At 41.1% G+C, this 22,145-nt stretch overlaps 1 protein-coding gene and 1 long non-coding RNA gene across 4 annotated transcripts in view; one reads left to right on the top strand and one right to left on the bottom strand.

Annotated features, from left to right (window-relative positions):
- LOC136873933 (uncharacterized) overlaps nt 1-22,145 on the top strand; it is a 223,359-nt gene that overhangs the window by 116,738 nt on the left and 84,476 nt on the right. For all 3 annotated transcript variants that reach the window (XM_067147296.2, XM_067147295.2, XM_067147294.2), the window contains 2 exons: nt 9,848-9,970; nt 16,112-16,345. In XM_067147296.2, coding sequence (XP_067003397.2) covers nt 9,848-9,970; nt 16,112-16,345 — 357 coding nt within the window. The remainder of the gene's footprint in view (nt 1-9,847; nt 9,971-16,111; nt 16,346-22,145) is intronic.
- LOC136873936 (uncharacterized) overlaps nt 11,214-22,145 on the bottom strand; it is a 102,981-nt gene continuing 92,049 nt past the window's right edge. The window contains exon 4 of the long non-coding RNA XR_010860203.2: nt 11,214-12,740. This is a non-coding gene — a long non-coding RNA (uncharacterized lncRNA). The remainder of the gene's footprint in view (nt 12,741-22,145) is intronic.

Here is a 22,145-nt window from a genome sequence, read left to right as displayed (position 1 = left end):
AGGTGGAGTGGTGATATCTAGGGCGGGGAGGTGAACGAGAGGGTTCGACGGGATGACGACGGCCGTAGAGAAGTGCTCCGCTGGAGATCAGGTGGGCGACGGCTGCTGCACTGGAAAGCTGAAGTCTGATTAAATACGTCGGACCGGTGGAGTTGTAGATACGGAATGCCCTCTTGACGGGTATGGCTTGAAGGCGAAGTTGTTCTTGAATGTCGGTTGCCGGGATGAGTGGGCTTACGCCGCGGATGACGCAACTGAAGACTTCGTTTGTGGCTGATGTGTCTGACGGTGTTGGAGGTTGATGAGCGGCTGCTGCTGTTACGACGGACAGTGGTGGTGGTGATGTCGTGGTCGGCAAGGCAGATGTAGACAGCGTAGAAGGGCGGGTGAAGTAGCGGGGAGGAATACGTAATAGTCGAGGTGGATCAACAGGAGGTAGCGCGGGGAGAGAGGTGGATAGAAGCGGCGATGAATGGGACGACGTAACAGTTGTGATGGAAAGCGAGGAAAAGGTGTGAGCAGCGGTCGCAAAGGTAGTGGTGATGGTCGTGGTGGTGGTCGTCATGGTGGTTGGTGGTAGGGAGGCTGACATCCAACGAGGAGTCGGCCTATATGCTTTGTTGGCTCGGCGCGAGTGGAAAGTAAAGATGTGTAGCCACCCGGCCGATCAAAAATAACAGGAGTGTCTTCTGCGACGAGTTGTGGAGTTCACTTGAGGTTTACCCAGATTTGAGATCCTGGAGAGAAGATCCCCCACAACCGAAATGCAAGAAGAGAGGCAGAAAACGCAATCGCCGAATTCCTATATGAATACTGGTCTTCTAACCTCAACTATTTTTCGACCAAGGACAGTAATCCACTACCTTCTTCTCTTCTTTTGATCCAATCCCGTGTCCAGCATTTCCTGGCATTTCTTTTCTTCCTTTTTACCACTGTACAACATATAATTGCAACTAAAGCAGCAAGTTTTGCTTTGTTGGAGCCATACTCTCAAACAGCTGATTCTTGGTTTAAAATTTATCGTTAGATGGCAGGACATACACATTTTAGTTCAGAAGTGAGTTCATAGATGGCCAACCTGATGCTTCCACGGATTTTATAAAATAATTTTACCGGGCGAGTTGGCCGTGCGCGTAGAGGCGCGCGGCTGTGAGCTTGCATCCGGGAGATAGTAGGTTCGAATCCCAGTATCGGCAGCCCTGAAGATGGTTTTCCGTGGTTTCCCATTTTCACACCAGGCAAATGCTGGGGCTGTACCTTAATTAAGGCCACGGCTGCTTCCTTCCAACTCCTAGGCCTTTCCTATCCCATCGTCGCCATAAGACCTATCTGTGTCGGTGCGACGTAAAGCCCCTAGAAAAAAAATATTACCGTGAGCAACACAACTTGTTTTCCCAAATTTTTATAAAATTAATTGTACAACAAATTGTACGAAACATCTTACCGTGAGCAGTAGGCATAACGCTCACCCGGCCCAATAGAGTTCCGAAAATATAGATCTGTTCTACGCCAACAACAAAGTTAGTAAAGTAATGCTAGAGTGACGTAAAAAATAAAAATAATTTACTTTAATTTCCTAGAAATTTGACTTTGTGGATTTAAGTCTTTCTGCAATCATCGATTCCAATATACAGAGTAGTTTCTTTTTGTTACGGTACTTGTTTAACGTCGCACTAATACACCGAAGGTTTCCGGCGACGGAACGATGGGAAAGGGCTAGGATTGTGAAAGTAGCGGCCGTGGCCTTAATTAAGGTACTACGCCGGCATTTTCGTGGTATGAAAATGGGAAACCATGGAAAACCATCTTCAGGGCTGCCGATGGTCGGATTCGAACCCACTATCTTCCAAATGCAAGTTCACATATCTGGACGTGGGAGGTAAACTGCCGTAAGTGACATTTCGCTAACTTTACAGGAGAGCTGAAAGAAACTGCAGAGGGGTATATTTTGATTTACCGTTAGGGCAGGTCAGATGGACAGTTCTGACCATGGTAAACTATATCGTGCGGCAGTGCGGCGGACGGCATAAAGCTAAACTGTTAAATGATCACCTATCATTGTTTTTCGCTGGGTTCTACCTCCACCGTTATATATTGGTGTTCTGTGACCTCCACACACGAAAGTATCACATAGCTTATCCTCATTCCTGCAAACATATGTACAATAGTGAACCCATAAGAGGGCACGACCAAAACAGGTCACATACGACATAAATTTCAAAATCGTCGCATTGCATTTACAATTGACGTTCAGATATATATATGTGTGCAGTAGTCAAGATTTGGGAGCACCTATTCAAGGCGAATCTCTTAGCAACAGTTCAGTCAACAACAACAGTCTCCAGCGAATTAACTCGTTGGAGCGTCCTCTACCAATTTGTATCGTCAGCAATATTGACCCCTGGGACGAGGTTAAATGTGAATGTGCTATGAATGTGCCTTTCTAAGCACAATATTACCAGCCGGCACAGAACAATGGAAATTCCAATCCTGGGAATCAATTACTAATGATGTTTTATTCACGGCAGTTGGGCTCTATAATAAATTAAAAGAAGTCTCTATTTCTCTTGGGGAAATACAATCCTCTCTTAACGTTTTGACGTATGATTACTTCGCTTTAAAATGGCCAAGAAATGTGATCTTTTCTTGAGTTACTAATTCAGGAACCAGTAATATTTGAGTTACAGTTCACACTCTTACCTTTCAACTGAGGTATTTTAGATTTATAAACAAATTTCGGTCCGCCTCTGTGGTGTAGTGGTTAGTGTGATTAGCTGCCACCCCCGGAGGTCCGCGTTCGATTCCCGGCTCTGCCACGAAATTTGAAAAGTGGTACCATGGCTGGAACGGGGTTCACTCAGCCTCGGGAGGTCAACTGAGTAGAGGGGGGTTCGATTCCCACCTCAGCCATCCTGGAAGTGGTTTTGCGTGGTTTCCCACTTCTCCAGGCAAATGCCGGGATGGTACCTAACTTAAGGCCACGGCCGCTTCCTTCCCTCTTCCCTGTCTATCCCTTCCAAAATTCCCATCCTCCCACTAGGCCCCTGTTCAGCATAACAGGTGAGGCCGCCTGGGCGAGGTACTGGTCATCCTCCCCAATGGTATCCCCAGACCCAGCGTCTGACGTTCCAGGACACTACCCTTGAGTCGGTAGGGGTGGGATCCCTTGCTGAGTCCGAGGGAAAAACCGACCCTGGAGGATAAACAGATTACGAACGAACGAACAATTTTCGCCCGCTAATGATTCTAGCAGAGGAGAATTCCTGTTCAAATCCTGAGAACGATTTCAACTCTCTCACTTCATGTAGACATAGAGTGGCCACGATGATAATGGTGATGATGATGATAATCATCAACATCATCATTACTCTACGTAGTGTTATAGTTAATGGATCGAAGATCTAAAAGGGCTTTCTGTGAACATGATGGCTTATTTTATAAAACCAAAGTATATGTTGAAGAAATGGCCTTTGGATAATAATAATAATAATAATAATAATAATAATAATAATAATAATAATAATAATATTAATCAGTGCTTTTTTGTGGCGGTCGCAAAGTTACGCAATATCGGCACCTGTTTTACGAAAACAAACCCATGAATTGGACATGATTCGGAATATCCCATCAAAATTCCTGTGAAGTGATGACTAATGGCTTAAAATCAAGCTTGTTTGTCTGCTTTCGTTACGTGTCTATACGTATAATGCGCACGAGCCCACATGATTGAAGTTCCTGCAACTTGCCTTTCTAAAACCATTTCCTGTCGTCAGTTTTTGAGTTACAAAAAAGGTATAGTCATCATCTTGCTCTTTCTTGTCGTTCCACATTGTTTATTTACTGGAATACAATAGAGTAGGGGGTTCGTTTCCTCACCCTTCAGCAAACAATCTGTTCTCGTCAAACACGTAATAAATAGCCTCACGAGTTTTAGATGAGCTACGTTCTTTCCTAATTATGTGGGGTTAATGTATATTTAAATTTAATTGCATTCATTGTTTTTATATAATTTGAAATGTTCAAAACACTCGGTTTGTGCTGCCGAGGCAAGTGAATTCACAGTTGTTCAGTAGAAGCAAGGCGCTGCCTGGCCGAGGCGGTAAAGGCGTTTTCGGATCGCCCGGAAGGACGTAGGTTAGAATCCCCGTCAGGAAGTCGTAAAATTCAAGAAACGAGATTTCCACTTCCGGAGGTGCACATGGCCCTGAGGTTCACTCAGCCTACATAAAAAATGAGTACCAGGTAAATTTGTGGGGGCAAAGGCGGCCGAGCATAGAGCTAACCACTCCACCCCTTCACGCGCCGAGGTTACGAATAGTGGAAGCCTTTACCTGTACGGAGATATATTTTATGACTCAGTAGGAGCAAGGCTGCTGGTGGTTCACAAGTTAGAGAAAAATGAATACAATAAAAGAACGCATGACGATGCTTTTGAAGTATCTCCTGAACCTGCAACTAGTGATTCAAGTGAATGAGAAGAAAACATCGCAAGTACTGGAAGATTTGCTGAAATTCAAGAGGGAATTCTTTTTTAACATGATGGGGCCAATTGCCGGACATAAACTCAGAAAAATGACTTCTTACAGAGAAATGAGTGATCTTCTGCAAAAAAAAAAAAAAAAAAAAAAAAAAAAACTAGGTTGTAATATGTGACAAGATGTTACAAATTTAGGACCACAAGAACAGATGGGAGTGAATATTTCTTCAGAATGGACCAGTGGTAAAATCAGTACCTTTGGAGAAGGTCGTAAAGAAAAATTAATGTCTTTGTGGAAAAATATGTAGGTTCATAAGGAAAGTGAGTACTGCCACCTTGTTGGTTATAAAAAGGAATAATAATAACAATAGTAATAATAGTTATGCACAAGGGCAGGAGAGGAATAGAAGTAGCGGAGCTTAGGTTCCTGGATGAATTACCACATCAAGGAAACTTTAAATTGGAAAGGTATTTCCAAAATAATCTTTTGTTCTTTCCTTTATGTTTCTTTTCTCCAAAAAAAAAAAAACAACAAAAATAAATAAATATTTAGAAAGATATATGACAAGTGTTTAAGCTTTATAATTAACTGGGGGAAATAGTTACCAATTCACAAGACTTATTAGCCTTTGCCATGGTAAGACGATCTTTGGAATCTGGTATAAGAAGCATGAGCACCGAGCTCGATAGCTGCAGTCGCTTAAGTGCGGCCAGTATCCAGTATTCTGGAGATAGTGGGTTCGAACCCCACTGTCGGCAGCCCTAAAGATGGTTTTCCGTGGTTTCCCATTTTCACACCAAGCGAATGCTGGGGCTGTAACTTAATTAAGGCCACGGCCGCTTCCTTCGCACTCCTAGCCCTTTCCTGTCCCATCGTCGCCATAAGACCTATCTGTGTCTGCGCGACGTAAAACAAGTTGTAAAAGAAGGAAGCATGAGCTTCCCATAGTTAAATTCACACTTCAAAGGAAGATCAAACTCCCAAACTCGAGACCCTCAGGACTTCGTACCCACGTAAAGGTACTCCTAATTACATTCCCGGAGGTAACTACGAATTTTAAAAGCTCATCAGCCTTTAGACATTCACTGCAACAACACAACATTTGGATCAGAAGGATCCAGAAGAAACAGGAGCAGTAGCTCATACTATACAGCCAAGAAAAATTTAAATAGAATATGGAATTACATAAAATTTACATACACAAAAAAAATCACTCAAAACGCTTTTGCATCTTGCAATGTTCATACTGTTCGATATATTTTGATGTTTCCTTATTTAAAAAAGATTATTACAAACATGTTCCAGTTACATTAAAAAAATTCCAGCAGAGTCCAAAGAAATGAAATTCTTCAGAGACGTTAAATAAAAAAACTTTAAAATTATATTTCCTATAGTTTTAGTTCTCAGTCTCACCACATATTACAACTTACTTTCGAAAAATCCCACATTCATTGATCGGGAATCAAACTCAGACTGCCTTGGTGAGAAGCGAACAGCAATGCCACTGGGACTGTTTCTCTTACACCCCCATTTTATCCCGTTATTTCTGCCCAATATACACATGTTGCCGTACCTGCAAATCTGTAAATCCTGTAAATCTAAAGGCATTACTCAAACTGCAGCTTAATATGGGGCACTATCAATTACCAATACCATTTCTTCAATGCAGTAAAGGGCCAGAAAACTGACACCTTTTACTTGAGACTATCTCGTCGTCGTCGTCATCGTCGCCGTAGTCGTCCCCTTCCCCCCATTCTGCAACAGATGGCTGCCTTACAGATATTTTCTTCTGTTATTTTGAACTCAAAAGACTATCACTACCGTAAGTGGAATACTTCTTGGTTTGATACCAGAGTCATAAGATTATCCTCATTGAACCTAACAAGTGTTATCCCCGACTTGACATCTGTAACCTGGTCGTAACTCCCTCGAGGAAGCTTTTTCACCACAGGTGGACATTTCAGTAAGATTATTGCGAACTGTACCCGTACAATCGTGACCACTGTTAGCTAGCTTGCATAAATGCAATATAAGTAGACTCCTGAGGCAGTTTACTTTTATGTATAACAACTGAGCCTCAAATAGCAAGATCAGAATTGGTATTACCTGTGCTAATACCCTGGCGCGGACCAGCTTGAACTAGATATCCTAATCTCAAATACATGGACCGTAATCTGAAACCAAACCTTATCGGTTTGTTCTGGATGTGCTGTTCGTTACATGTCTTCCAAAGTATGAAACCACAGATTCATCTGTGTTGAGGTAAACATCATTGAGAATTTTTTTTTTTTGGCTAGTTGCTTTACGTCGCACTGTCACAGATAAGTCTTATGGCGACGATGGGATAGGAAAGGCCTAGGAGTTGGAAGAAAGCAGCCGTGGCCTAAGTTAAGGTACAGCCCCAGCATTTGGCTGGTGTGAAAATGGGAAACCACGGAAAGCCATCTTCAGGGGTGCCGACAGTGGGATTCGAACGCACTAACCCCCGGATGGAAGTTCATAGTCGCGTGCCCCCAACCGCACGGCCAACTCGCCCGGTCATTGAGAAAATAGTGTAAGACTTTCTGTTTACGTAATCTCAAAATGGCTGTACCTCTGTGTACTTCTCATTAGAGTTCAGCGCATTGATTTCGGCTGCTCAAATCAGTATTGGCGAATCGAACCTGCAATTCCAGGATAAGAATTTGTAAGTATTCTGTCAACAGTCAATCTAAAAACTATTGTAAGTGTGTAAAACACAATTTAAGTGAGTAAATTACAACACATTTTGGTTTTTAAAGTGATATAATCACTCATATATGTAATTAAAGCGTATGTCATTATAGGACTATACAATTGTATGAAACAGTGTAAACCCCCCCCCCCCTATGCCCACCATCTCTTTTTTGGGGCAGCGAAATAAATGAGTCTGTAGAGTTTTCAAATGAATAAATATGACCAGTTTCTTGTTCCTGTATTATTAATGACCAGTTTCTTGTTCCTGTATTATTATTAAAGCTCTAATGAATAAAGAAACACATATAATATTTTAAAACACTAAAGTAATTGATTTCCTTATTGTTTATTCAGGGACATCTGCCTGGTACAGCTGGCACATATTCAACAGTGGCTAATTGGTCAAAGAATGTAGTTCTGTGTTTGAGTACGATGAGCTGTCTGCGGTCTTACCACCTTTATTCACCCACACTGTAAAACTTCTCCTAAGACAAACATTACCTCTCAGAAAGTAGTAACAACCAGCCGCCCCAAAATTAGGGTAATGGGCATATGTCGGTTAAATTAAGATATTGAGACACTTTGGAAATATCTGGAAGTTCACAACTCTCTCACAATTTTTCATGAACCTAATAAAGTTTCTTCGCATATATTATTGCAGATATCACTGATCTCGCATGGATGAAACGAACGATACTTCACAGTATGTACTATCAGGTTGTAGCCCCAAGATTTTACTAATTTTATCGCATGCTCCGAATTCCGATTTCACTACAGTATGGAACCGCACACCGCTCAATATTGTCCCCCATCTCACATTCAACTTTTTCACGTAGACTCTTTGGACCTTCCTTTTCAAGTCAGTTATTATACTTTTGCTAGTTTTTATACTTTTTAAATGAATGAAGGAGGTCCGGTATACATTATTTTGGGACATACTGAGTTTATTTATTTATTTATTTATTTATTTATTTATTTATTTATTTATTTATTTATTTCATACAACCAGTTACAGGTGGTTTGCAGTCACTATACATTAATTATTAAAAATAACAAATGTCAGTAAGAACTTAATATCAAAAAATAAAAATACACAACATTACTAAGAAGTAAAGCATCAATCAGAATTTACAGTACATTAATACTTTTTCAAGTTCGAAGTAGACTTATGACCTAAAATACTTAATATCTAAAAATAAAACATAAAAATAAAAGTAGAAATACAGAAACCGAGAGACTTAATCTACTTCAGAATAATGAACAATAATTTGGCGGTACCATCGTTGAGAAAGAATCGCTTGTGCGGACTAATACTGTCCTGCACGGACGTGTAATAATAATAATAATAATAATAATAATAATAATAATAATAATAATAATAATAATAATAATAATAATCTGACAGAGGTTATGTTTACAAGTGGTTCTAAAATTCTCTAAACTATCTGAATGCAACAAATGCACAGGGTACAATTTTAGGGAGAGTTTCTCATAGTTCTTCTATAGCTTTTCCCACATCTGTGGGGTCGCGGGTGCGATCTCTGACGCATATGTGGATTTGGCCCCGTTTTACGTCCGGATGCCCTTCCTGACGCCAACCCTTTGTGGAGGGATGTAATCACTATTGCGTGTTTCTGTGGAGGTTGGTAGTTTGGTGTGTTGTCTGAACAAGGAGAGGAAAGTGTTGGGATAAACACAATAACCTAGTTCCCGAGCCAGAAGTATTAATCAGAAGAGATTAAAATCCCCGACCCGGCCGGGAATCGAACGCGGGACGCTGACCACTTAGCCAAGGAGTCGAACGAAGAGTGTCTCATACGCAGGGCCAAATATATTTATTTGCTGGAATTAAAGAATGATACATACTGAGTCTGTCTTAACTGAACTGACCTACGTTGAGGCACACTGTACCCAGAATGTTGGAGCATAGAACTCAATGAGGCCTGTATTCAAGCGTGGAAATTTTGAACATTTCAAGATGTCAAACGATTGTATCATAATCTCCGCGATAAGCCGTACTGGAATACGGCATTGGACAATCGGATCACTCTGAAGCCATCTGGAAATAACCTTCGCTTTGAGGAAATCTTTGCTAAATATATATTAAATATTCGAAATAGAATGTTATATCCCCTAAGGCAACACAGGCTTCATGAAGTAGTAAGTACGCGGTGAGTTTTATCACATTGCATTCACAACAGTGTCACCATTTTTCATGATGTCGAAATTATCGTCCATGAATCGTGAGAATAATAAGAACAATCTTGACGGCATACAACACATGGAAATATTGTTCTGTTATTATGGTAACGAGGTAACTGTCGATGGTGATGGTTTTTGTATCATTATACATTTAGTACTTTTTTGTAAATTAAGTAACCTAACATAATAACACAGAGAGAATGATTATCATGGTATTTTCGTAGCAACGAGTAGCCTACCAGATATGATACTCGTGGCAGTCGACAGCTTATATTAGAATGTCTATCTTATTATTATTATTATTATTATTATTATTATTATTATTATTATTATTATTATTATTATTATTATTATTATTATTATTATTATTATTATTATTATTATTATTTCTTTCTCATGTTTTGAAATGTCCTGAAGGCATTTTCCCTGCTCACCGAACTCTTCTCTTCCAGTTGTTGTCACCGTGACTACAACTTTACTGTCCATGAAATCAAGCAACACCAACGAGCCCTACACCGTACCTGACGCTCTTGTGGAAGCACTGTACCCCCGAGGTCTGAGGGTCTCCATACCAGGTGAGCTTCTCCTCCAGCTACCTTCAACAGTCAGAAACTCAAATTTCTACCTTTATATACTGTGCCCTTGATGCTCGTATTAATTAATTCATTAATTAATTTAAGTATGTGAGGACTGTAGTTGTTTTTTCTGGAAGGAAAAAGGTTCGATTTCTCGTTAAGAATTTGAGGTATTTAGAAATAACGCCTCCAGTTCCTGAGAGGAAATAGCCAATGAGTTTCGCTCAGCCTACAATAGAGTTGAGTATTAATTTAATTCCTGGAAACAAAAGTGGCTGTTCCACTACGTGCCGAGTTTTGGGAAGTGAAAACCTGTACCATCCATATTGCTAGGGACCTCTATGTCTTGAAAGAGATATGAGTTTGACGGGTTGTTTCAGTATAGGACCCTATGTAGTAAATACAATGGTGGTGGTGGATTATTGTTTTAAGAGAAGTACAAGTAACACTTATTAGAAAAGAAACATTAAGAATGAATATATAGAAAGTAAACTGGTTTATCATTAATTTTTATTTGTATGAATATACACACAGAGTGGAAAGACTACGTACGCTGTTCAAAAATAAATTTGGTCACGTCTTTAGGTGTTCTCAATTACATTGTACGAATAAATAGTGGGATGGGATTTGGACTATTACGGCAATAACGTGTCTTGTTTACATAACAGATGACTTCACCGTCATTTGGATGTATGGGAGGTGTCGAGTCAGTGGAAAGGTACAACTTCCCCAGTTCAAAGTGTGTGTGAAGGTTGGTCTGTGTGGAGTGTACTGTTTGCAAGTTGTGGCTGATCGTGCGGAGCGAAGTAGGCAACGGGGGAAGAAGTTGTCGTCGAATGAACTCACTCGAGCACTTACAGTGCTACAGGAAAGCTACTAGCAGAGGTGTGTTGCTAGAATACTAGGGGTTGCTCAGAATACGAGTCGGTATCTGTGGAAATGTTTCCAAGAAATGTTGGCGGGCACCTGGTACGGATCACCGATGGAAAATAACCCAGGGACAGGATCGTTTTGTACGTCTACAAGCTTTCCGAAACTGCAAGTTACAGTGTGAGCACTACAGATAGTCCTGTAGTCTGGAGTGCGCATTAGTGACCAGTCTGAAATAATCGTTGAGAGGCCAATTTAAGATCAGAACGACCCGCTCAATTATTTATACTGAACAGACGACATTGTGTTAGGAGACTGCAGTTTGCCAGCGATCACCTGCAATGGCGGTGAGGACCCTTGCGTCCTGTGTTATTCTCAGATGAATCCTGTTTCACGTTATATCGTTATATTTGCGTGTCTGGAGAAGTCGTAGAGAGGGATTTTGTCTCGCTGTTATGGAGGTGGACTTGTTAAGATGTACGCAGGCCTAAGTCTTCACACGAAAAGCGATTTTCTGATCATTCGCAATGGAACCTTATCTGCTCGTCAGCGCCAGTACATTGACGAGATCTTTGTGCCGCGTGCGATTCCTCACGTGAGGAAACTTAGAGAAAACGCAGTATTCCTGCATGATAATGCTAGAGCGCATCAATCGGAGATTCTTGCAAGAGCATCAGGTGCAACGAATGGATTAGCTTTACAGAAGTTCAAACTTGAATCCGATCGAACAAGTCTGGGACTAACTGGAATTATGCATCCGAGCGAGAAATCAATCACCCCAAACACTCGATGTCCTTTTGAAGGAGTGGGGACGTTTGCCTCAACTGAACATGCGGCGCCTTGTCAGAAACACGGCAAAGCGTTGTGAAGCTGTTATCCATGTGGTGGGTGGCAATACTCCTTATTAAGGCGCTGAATTACCGCGTAGCCATTTTCGTGTATGACCATGGACCATTTAGTTTATGACACGTGTTTCAATGACGTCGTCAATATCATTTTAGTTCTTCATTGTTCTAAAAAGGAAAGTTTTTAATTGGGTGTTTGTTTTTCTTTCGTTATGCATGCGAGGTATTGAGGTATGAACATGTACAATTTCTTTTCTGAGTAGTGTATATAACAACTTTGGCCTGCGTATGTCGAAGAATAATCACCCATTATCTATGGCCATACAAGCCAAGATATTAGAGTGTCACGTGGTCAGCGTGACGGTAACTTCAGCCTTATTTTTTGCCTGCTGTCTTCTAGCCCGTAAACACACATCTCGTTATATTACCCCGGTTTAGGGAGAGGGACCGATGTCTTTCAGAATTGTAGTAAATGTGAAGGGATGCATAAAACTGGATCGCAAAGGGCTGGCGGACCACCCGGTATAATCACACGTATAAATGAATGGAACTAAGTATATGAAAAATAACTGCTAGTTACGAACCCTGAATTAATGAATTTACATAAAGGTAAATGTCAACCTCAAAATTATGTAAATCCTCTTTGCTCAAAGTTTTCTATCCAAGGAGATATGACTAGTGCAGAAACTGTAGCGCCAAATAGGGAATAAAATACAAAATAATTATTTATCATGAATGTTATGAACTAATAACAAATCGTTGACTTGATTTGGATCTAGCTGACTCCTGCGACTTGTTAAAAGCATTCCAGCTTTACTAAAGTTTGTTTCACTGCCTGTTCTGGTTGCTTGAATATACAACGTTCATCTGATAACTACTGACAGAGTGTTCCATGTTCGTTCCACCAGCGCAATAGGTCATCAACATCATCATCAGGATTCATATCTCAGTATATCCCTAATCCGTCATCAGGAGTAGAACTGTCGTTTATCCACTCACATTTGTTCTTTTTTATTCAGAGGCTATTGTAGGATGGTCGCTGCATGCACGGTGCGCTGTGAAGGAGAGAAAAGGATAAGATTAGAAATAAAGTAACGAAACAAGTTGTTTGATGAATGTTGGAATGCAATTAGGTAACTACAGGCAGCAAATTATGTTTCGAACTTCGTATATCAAATGTCCCACAGATACATCTGATTTCGTCCATTACAGCCGTCCTTCCATCTTCTAGCATTTGCAGGTGGCGAAACAGAGTCCACAGAAATGTGGCTATTTTGTGTACAGTTGAGACATAGCTTTTCACACAGAACTTCTGAGCTCTGAGCTTTATTTTACTGATTTCTAAGAGCAAATACAAAATTCAACATAATATTGATGTAATGACTATATGCATATATCACTTAGGTGACACAAACTGCAGAAATCAATAACAATAATACTACTACTAATAATAATAATAATAATAATAATAATAATAATAATAATAATAATAATAATAATAATAATAATAATAGTTTCGTATGGCTATTTTTAGCCGAGTGCAGCCCTTGTAAGGTAGACCCTCCGATGACAGTGGGCGGCATCTGCCATGTGTAGGTTATCTGCGTGTTATTGTGGTGGAGGGTAGTGTTATGTGTGGTATGTGAGTTGCAGAGATGTTGGAGACAGCACAAACACCCAGCCCTCGGGCCATTGGAAATAACCAATGAAGGATAAAAATCCACGACCCGGCCGGGAATCGAACCCGTGACCCTCTGAACCGTAGACCAGGACGCTGACCATTCAGCCAAAGACTCGTGAATTTTAGTGTTGTTTCATGTTCCAGGTCATCTGTTGCTTCTTTGAATGGTTTAGGAGGAATACTACCTTTTCTGAAACTTCATAACTTCAGCCATCCGACATCTACAAGGTATTATCATTTCTCAACAATGCAACAGTTTGATCATGCTTCTTAAAAATAGACTGTAACATCGCATAGGGACTATTCTACCTTGTAATTACTTCTTGCTGTACGTTTGTTTGAAGCTGGCGAGAAAGACTGCTTTTTTTTTTTCAGATACTTCACCACAGCCTTTGCGGCGTTTATTGTGTTTGTAGATACTGGAGCATTTTCCAAAAGAAATCTCAACTCATCAAATACGTGCTCAAGTGCTGTATTTATGCAGTGAGCAGCACAAGGCATACGTCTATGATCTTCGAAAGCTCTCTTTATATTTGAACCCTATCTATTACGAAAAACATGTTTTTATAATCACGTTGAGGAATGTTACAATCAGACATTCTTTCATAAACTTCCTCGATTATAATTTTAGTTACTTTTTTTTGTGTCTGGAAATTTTACAGTAAAACGCGCATGCTGATCAGCTTCCACTCTCTGTCTATACGCTGCTTAGTCAGCGTCAGATAATGTAACTGCTTAGACTACAGTAGCCGAGTAACATTATTGTCGCGTAAGGCAGAAATAATCAGAAGTATTACTTCGCTTCGTATTTCATCTGCCTTTCCTTGGACGTATGTGGTAACACATCAACAATATCTAATTTGCCAAAATTAGCACCGATATTAATCAGTTCTTGCCCTAAAACTTTAAATCCTTCTCCTGCAACAGCGTTGAATGGTCGGAAATCTTCGGCACACATTAAGACACACGCGCTAGTTATGGTTTGCTTTGTATTGCCGAGCAATGCTTGGCGAGAAGCACTAGTATTACATTTGCAGACGTGTTTTCTCAAATGAGTTGTAACGGGATTTATACTGTATGTTAACACTATATTGCACGTTTCACAGGAACAGTGCTCGGTCTGCCGTCTGTCTGCAGGGATCACAAGCAGCGATTTCTTCCAAACATCAGAACTTTACCCATCTCTCTTCATTAGTTTATATTCACAGTTTTGTATTTTAGCCATAACGCTGTCCATCGATTCACGTGGCATAGTGAACTTCAACTCAACTCAACCATTCTATAATAGTTTTATACCTCCGAATTCCCGGCATTTTCTGTTTGTAAACAAGAGCTTGCTCATCTCAGGATGAATCACATTGCTTCCAACGCCAGTAAGGAAAGCAAGGCCATCCTCCCTGGTCAGCAAACTTCGCTTCGAACATGCCCTGTCGAAAGCAAACTCGGGCGTTTTAGATTACATTCTACACTCGTGTGCGATGGTGGTTGCATATGCAGCAAGGCACATGTTGCTCCATCTTGGTTACCCGTCTCAAGTTCGAACAATGTACAGCACTACAGTACTCCCTAGCCCTTACAAACTTACCAGTGTCAGGGATGGAAGAGAACAAGATGTGACCAAGGGAGATCGAATACCAAAGTGAGGATGATGGAAAAAGTAAGTGGCAGTAATGTTAGACTGAGGTAGAATACATGGTTGACAACCCACTTTCCTAGCCACCTCTTACGACAGGCAGGGGGCACCGAAGATTTATTCTATTTAGCTCCAATGGATTTTCAGTGAGGATGCCATAGGAGAATTTTGGGACTGGAAATGAAGATTCCGTGGCTCTAATTAAGGAGCGGCCCCAGCATTCATCTGGCGTAAAAATGGAAAACCACGGAAAATCATGGAAAACCATATTCAGGATTGCCGATGGTTGCGATTTGAACCCACACTCTCCCTAGTGTAAGCTTTCAGACACACGAATATCTCATTCGGTACTGATGGATTTAGGTCTAATCTTTCTTGGTGGACAAGGCAAGGCAGTTTCAATGAGATGGAAATGTATGGAGTGTCAAAGAACAGCCTCTAGGTTTCCATACCAACAATGCCTCAAATTGTTTGAATAAGCTTGTTAAAGCTTGTGCTGTACTTCACCTACTGGCCTCACTGGGAATGGAACTTATTTAGTACCTTTTTTTTTTTTTTTTTTTTTTTTTGCTAGTTGCTTTCTGTCGCGCCGACACAGATAACTCTTATGGCGACGACGGGATAGGAAATGCCTAGGAGTTGGAAGGAAGCGGCCGAGCCTTAATTAAGGTACAGCCCCAGCATTTGCCTGGTGTGAAAATGGGAAACAACGGGAAACCATCTTCAGGGCTGCCGACAGTGGGATTCAAACCCACTATCTCCCGGATGCAAGCTCACAGCTGCGTGCCCCTGACCGCACGGCCAACTCGCCCGGTATATTTAGTATCTGGAAGTGCATATACAGGTAAGTATTGAAGAAGAATTGTTCCAGAACGCAATCATTTGTTACGTTCTTGTCCCCAATATCTTCCCCCCGTATCAAAAAAATGTTACTTCGTTTCTGCAGGGTTTGCTGGCATAAGGCTGGGGGAAGAAGTTGTTCTGAGCTGGTCATGCGTAAGATAAACTCTACAACCTATTGATGGTGTTCTCTGATTATCAGTAGCAGTGATTTCTTCTTCTACACCATCATCGTTGAGCTTCATGTAAACGACTTGTGTGTCTCATTTCAGATTCCTCGGACTTGAAACAGTTCGAATTCCACGGTAACATAAACAAGGCCCTCAATTTCCCGGATGCTGGTACCTATTCCAAAGAAATCACAAGTCCGAGGAACGGCCGCTGGGTCTTCGAGGACACCAACGTGGAGCTGAAGAAAGGTGATACCATATATTTCTGGACCTACGTAATCCGCAAAGATGGTCAGGGCTTCCGTAGAGACAACCAGACGTTCGTCGTCGAAGACTGTGAGTATACGGATATGTGGTTAGAATGCAGTTTAACGACCAATTCACCCATTTTTAGGGTCAACCTCTGATCATCCGTCACCACATCATTCACTAGCAGGGATTATAATATCAGGTACGTTTTGATAGTAACTATATCCCTTTTGGAGAGGCTCTCTGGCCCAAGGTGGTAAATACATTTTCGTCTCACCGTGAAGGTCGTGGATTGGACTCCACGTCAGGGATAGGGTGTTTTATCGGGAAAGGTAAATGTCCTGGTGGATTTTTTAATTTTAGGCAAATGTCTAGTTTGGAATTAGGAGCCAAATTTTAATTTAAATCACGAGTGTTGCGTCCACCATCAATATATCGCCACAGCAAAAAGCATTCAACCATGGTCATAGACTAAAGTTAATGCGTAATAAAAAATTATTTTTAAGTAGTAGAGACAATAAAATCAATTTTAAATGTCCAAAACAATATTTCAAACAGACTTTTGATATAATTTTCAGAAAAATTGAAATAATATTAAGGTTTGGAACTTTTAAAATGAAATTCTGCATTCATTTTGAGTCTATTTCAATAAAAAGTTATAAGAGAAATTATGCGAGTATGGTAGTATAAGTTGTGAAATTTGGGTTTTTCATTAAATATCTTCTGTAATATATGTACTTAAAGCTTCTCTTGTTATCTGAAAGTTTTGATAAGTGTGTTAACATTTCCAGATATTTAAACTTTACTATTACCTGAAGGCTAGTGATATTTAACATAAATATTGTAAACATATCCTTTCATATATATGCCAAATTTCGGGGAAATGAACTGGCAAGTGCTTGGGAAATTCCACTTCAGAATTATCGAACCGCATTCCTCTTCTACACGTTCATGCGTTATAAGCGGTTCTGAGGTCGATGTACAAAGGGGTGGCCTGTTACCAGGCTGAATAACCGAACCATATTCCGGTAGCACGACGGAGTTCAGCATTTCGCCGCTAGATGTCACCGAAGCAAAATGTTCAAAGTGTTGTCTAAATCTAGAGCACAGACGTATAGATTTAGACTGGCAATCGAGCAGCAAGATTCTGAAGCCGGAAGCGTGCGGCCGTCGCCATCTTACGTCACTACACTAACCCGATGCATTAATTTAAAATAGTAGCCGAAAGGGAAATATTGGACAGGAGATAATTAAAATAATTGAAAGCACATCGAAATAATAATAATAACATTGATTAATTAGATCTATTAGGTCCTTTATTTTACTGTTCAAAAAAAATGAAAGACTGGTATATCAATTTACCAATGCTTAAAAATAACCAACCTGGTTTCGACCGATCTTTGGTCAAATATGTTTCCATTCAATTCTCTTACAGCATGTTTCACACGTATTTTCAGGTTTGTTTATTTGTCCAATCCGTGTCCAGTTTCTCTTAGGGGGTCGGGTATGAGGTGAGATGAATCTACCGTGGCGAGTTTTTACGATCATCGCCACGACGCGGGTTCTCCCACGTATTTTCAGCACAGCGATGAAATTACACTAATAAGGTGATAAACGTGCGTGCCCTTTGAGTTTAGGTCAAAAGTATGCGATCTTTAACTTGAAAAAGAAAAGTTTTACGTACAACTGATCCTGTGACTTCATTTGGTATGTTCCCTTTCAAGACTGAGCTTAAACCATTACATTTATTCTCTCCGAAATACATCTCAGTAAGTTTGCACATATGAACATCTTTCTTAGGAACATGCAGATTACTTCTATTCTGGAGAGAATTGAATGGATGAGGATTTTGTAATAATAATGGTTAATGATATTTATTTTACGTCCCACTAACAACTTTCACGGTTTTCAGAGACGCCGAGGTGCCGGAATTTTGGCCCGCAGGAGTTCTATGTGTCAGTAAATGTACCGACACGAGGCTGACATATGAGAATACCGGTACCTTTAAATACCACGGGACTGAGCCAGAATCGAACCTGCCAAGATGGGATGAGAAGGCCAGTGCCTCAACCATCTGAGCCACTCAGCGCGCCTAAGGATTTTCTTTTTGTACAAAATTTTCCTTACAAGTACCACACTGTAGGGAATTAGCTAACATCTTTACCACAAATCCTGAGATATATTCAATAATATTCTGTGATAATAAACCTAACGCCATATTTCGACTGATGCAAGCTTACCAAAATTGCACTCTAATTTTAACAGCAATTTTGACATCTTCTTAACATATCTTTAAAGATTAGAAGAGACCGAGGCCGCTATTATTCAATTACTAATACCAGCACAACTAAAACTTAACTTGTAAGCAAATTTTGTAGTAACATTAGTATTATTATGCCCTATGCCGCACTCCATCACAAGGGAGCTACGCCAAAAAATATACATCGGAAGGAAGTGAAATAGGCATCTTTAATCGTAAATCTCATTTCATTAATAAGTAGGCAACAAGTGTACATGAGCACAAGTACGCAACTTACCGGTGTATTGAAACACATATTCCTTCCCTATTCTTTTTTCGTGAATAGGAAAAAATCACACCCAAGCACTACACGGGTATTCATCATTCTGCCACAGAGCAGTTTTCCGAAAAAATGTGAAATGTACATAAAAACAACATAAAACAAAACTGCACGTAACATAATAACATGCATGTTTTCAGTGAATCTGTAGTGACGTAAGTTGGCGGCGGCCGCAAGTTTCTGGCTTCACTAGCACTAATGCTAGGAGATAAGGCGCTGCCTGCCTATTTACTATACGGTATATCTGTTCTATAGGGGAAGCCTCTTCTATATGTCAGAATTATTATTATTATTACTATTATTATTATTATTATTATTAATAATATTTTTTTGCTATGGGCTTTACGTCGCACCGACACAGATAGGTCTTATGGCGACGATGGGATAGGAAAGGCCTAGGAGTTGGAAGGAAGCGGCCGTGGCCTTAATTAAGGTACAGCCCCAGCATTTGCCTGGTGTGAAAATGGGAAACCACGGAAAACCATTTTCAGGGCTGCCGATAGTGGGATTCGAACCTACTATCTCCCGGATGCAAGCTTCACAGCCGCGCGCCTCTACGCGCACGGCCAACTTATTATTATCATTATTAATATTATTACGGAGATATCCGTGGAGCAGACAGAGATGAAAGAAGGTACTGGGGTGAATGGGTCTAACTACAATAGCAAGAATTGAATTAAAACTTTTAAAGGTTATATTTCTTTTAAAATATCCAACTTAACAAATTTCTTCACTTAGTGAACACAACAACATGACAGGTACAATTAGCAATCTTGAAACCAGACTTAGAAAAACCCAAATTAGTGAATTTTACAGCTTTTGGGCTCCAAGCCCTTAGTTTACCTGAGATACCGGATCCAGTTTACAAAACTTACGAAATCTCAATGGTTAGACAGGGACGGAAATATTCCAGTTTAAGACCTCTTGCTCCAAAGTTACAATATTTAGCCTTCTAAAGGCACCCTTCACTATTACAAAACTTTGAAAAGAGCTTGCATGCTCTCGATTTCTTGCAACCCACTCAAGGCAACATTACATCACAATCTTACACTCTGTGGCCTCACAAGGCACGAATTACAAATGGAAATACACTGAAGAAAATGGAAATTGCAACACCCAGAAGGAATGGTGCTACATTGCTGCAATTGAACATGCAGGACGAGTGTTAGGTTGTGTTTCTATTGTTACACTTTCAGCTCCCTCTGACTGCAAGTTTGGACAACAATCAATATAGGATGTGCCCACCACGAGCTGCAATACATTGGTGAATTCGTCGAGGCACGGCGTCAATAAGACCCTGGATCGCTTCCTGAGGAATTGTGGCCCATGCTTGCTGCACTGCACGGGTCAGTTGTTCCAGAGTTGTGGGTGGCTGAGGACGGTTGGCCAGTTGTTAACCCATCATGTCCCACACATGCTCAATAGGACTGAGGTCCGGGGATCTGGCGGGCCATTCTAAGGTTGTGATTTGTGGAGAGCGTCTCTGGAGATGCATGCAGTGTGAACCCGGGCGTTGTCTTGCCGAAACATCCCATTAGCAATGTTCTCCATCATAGGGACAACCGCTGGATTGAGTACCCTATCAACTACTGTCGAGCAGTCATAGTGACCTCAACAAGCACTAATTGTGATTTCGCATTAAAGCCAATAGCTCCCCAGACCATAATGCTTGGTGTTGGCCCTGTGTGCCTCTCAACAATAAGATCTGGGAGGCCCCTCTCCGCGGTACGTCGGCGCACACGATTCCGGCGATCACTGCGGGCAAGACAGAAACGCAATTCATCACTAAAGACGACCCTATGCCATTCGTCGACCCACGTCGATCTTTCTCGACACCAGGCCAGCCTTACACGTCGCTGTTGTGGGGTCAATGGAACACCTTTTGCAGGGACACGGGCTCGTAAGCCAGCTGCACGCAGGCGATTACTGAATGTTTGTTGTGTAACGTGGGGTGCCACAGCTGCTCGAAGTTGCGCTGCTGTTGGATGGGGTTTCATCCGGGCAATCCGAATTATGCGGCGATCCTCTCTCACAGTTGTCTGTCGCGCTGGGTCTGTGCCAGGTCTACGAGTGTGGGTACCTTCATTTGACCACTGCTGCCATACACGTTGTACCGTAGATGCCTGTCGGCCAACATGCAGCGACAGTCCTTAGCGATAATCCAGCCTCACACAGCCCAATTATCCGAGCCCTCTCAAACGGCGACAGCTGTTGATAGCGTGCTCTTCTCTGTCGTCGAGGCATGTTTGACGGGGAACACTTCACTGCACTGACTGCAAGTCAACTACGCTACACCAGAGTCCGTATACTGGAGTTGATTCCTCCGCGACCAATCACGTGGCGAGACCTGTATCAACAATCCAATGGGTCTGAAACTTTGATCGTTTACATACCTACATGGCATCGTTCCATATCTTGAAAATTAACACAAACGACCAATGCCTTCATGGTGTTGCAATTTCCATTTTCTTAAGTGTACTTTTACACAGGGGTATCTAGTACCCAACCTACTGGGCCTTTGCGGAAAAAAGAACGGGTTAAATGACTGGCCCGAACACAAACTGCATGGAGGCGTACACTTGCGCTCCTAGATAATGAAATATAACACACTAACAGGCTCTGGGCCCGACGAAACAGGGGCTAGTCCCAAGCTACTGAGATGACTCGCATGGAAATAAATTTAATACATTACAAGAAGAAAACAGTTACGAAATCGTAGTCACCTCAAACCAAGATGAAGGGGAACTCGAGAGGGTAACTCACTCTGTATCCCCGATTTACAGTTAAAGACTTAATGAAATTTTACATTAGCCGAAAGAAAAATTACATTTTAGGAAGGTTTTTTACATAGTAAAAAAATGTGTACTTTCCCTTCGGATAAGTCTGCGGAGGTAGCTACAGGAAAGAGAATTTAGGGGGCCATTACCTGGCTGATGTACTGCCTGCCGAAGAATGAGCGTCCCGCCTCCTGCCTTGACACACACACTCAGAAAGACGACGATCAAGTGAGACAAGGAAACTTGAAAAGCCGCAACTTATATACCCTCAGGGAAGGTTCGAGAGGATTCTGGGCTAATCCGGACACACCCTCTCATTTGTATTGGCTGAACCCAAGAGTTACACTCAAAACCGAACAAGAAGCCTGTGATAGCTGAAAATTAATAACAGAAAATTTTTATTGGCCTGATTCAAAACTGGCGGTATAAGACAGAAGTGTTGCAAACCTAGAATTACATAAAAACAAATGAAAGTTGAGAACATCTATAAACACAAAATTTCTTTCAATAACAACTTCCTTTACCTTGTAC

This window comes from Anabrus simplex, chromosome 5 (genome assembly GCF_040414725.1).
Source record: "Anabrus simplex isolate iqAnaSimp1 chromosome 5, ASM4041472v1, whole genome shotgun sequence".
NCBI classification, from domain to species: Eukaryota; Metazoa; Arthropoda; class Insecta; order Orthoptera; family Tettigoniidae; genus Anabrus; species Anabrus simplex.
Note: the sequence above shows the minus strand (reverse complement) of the source record. Positions and strands in the feature narration are given on the sequence as shown.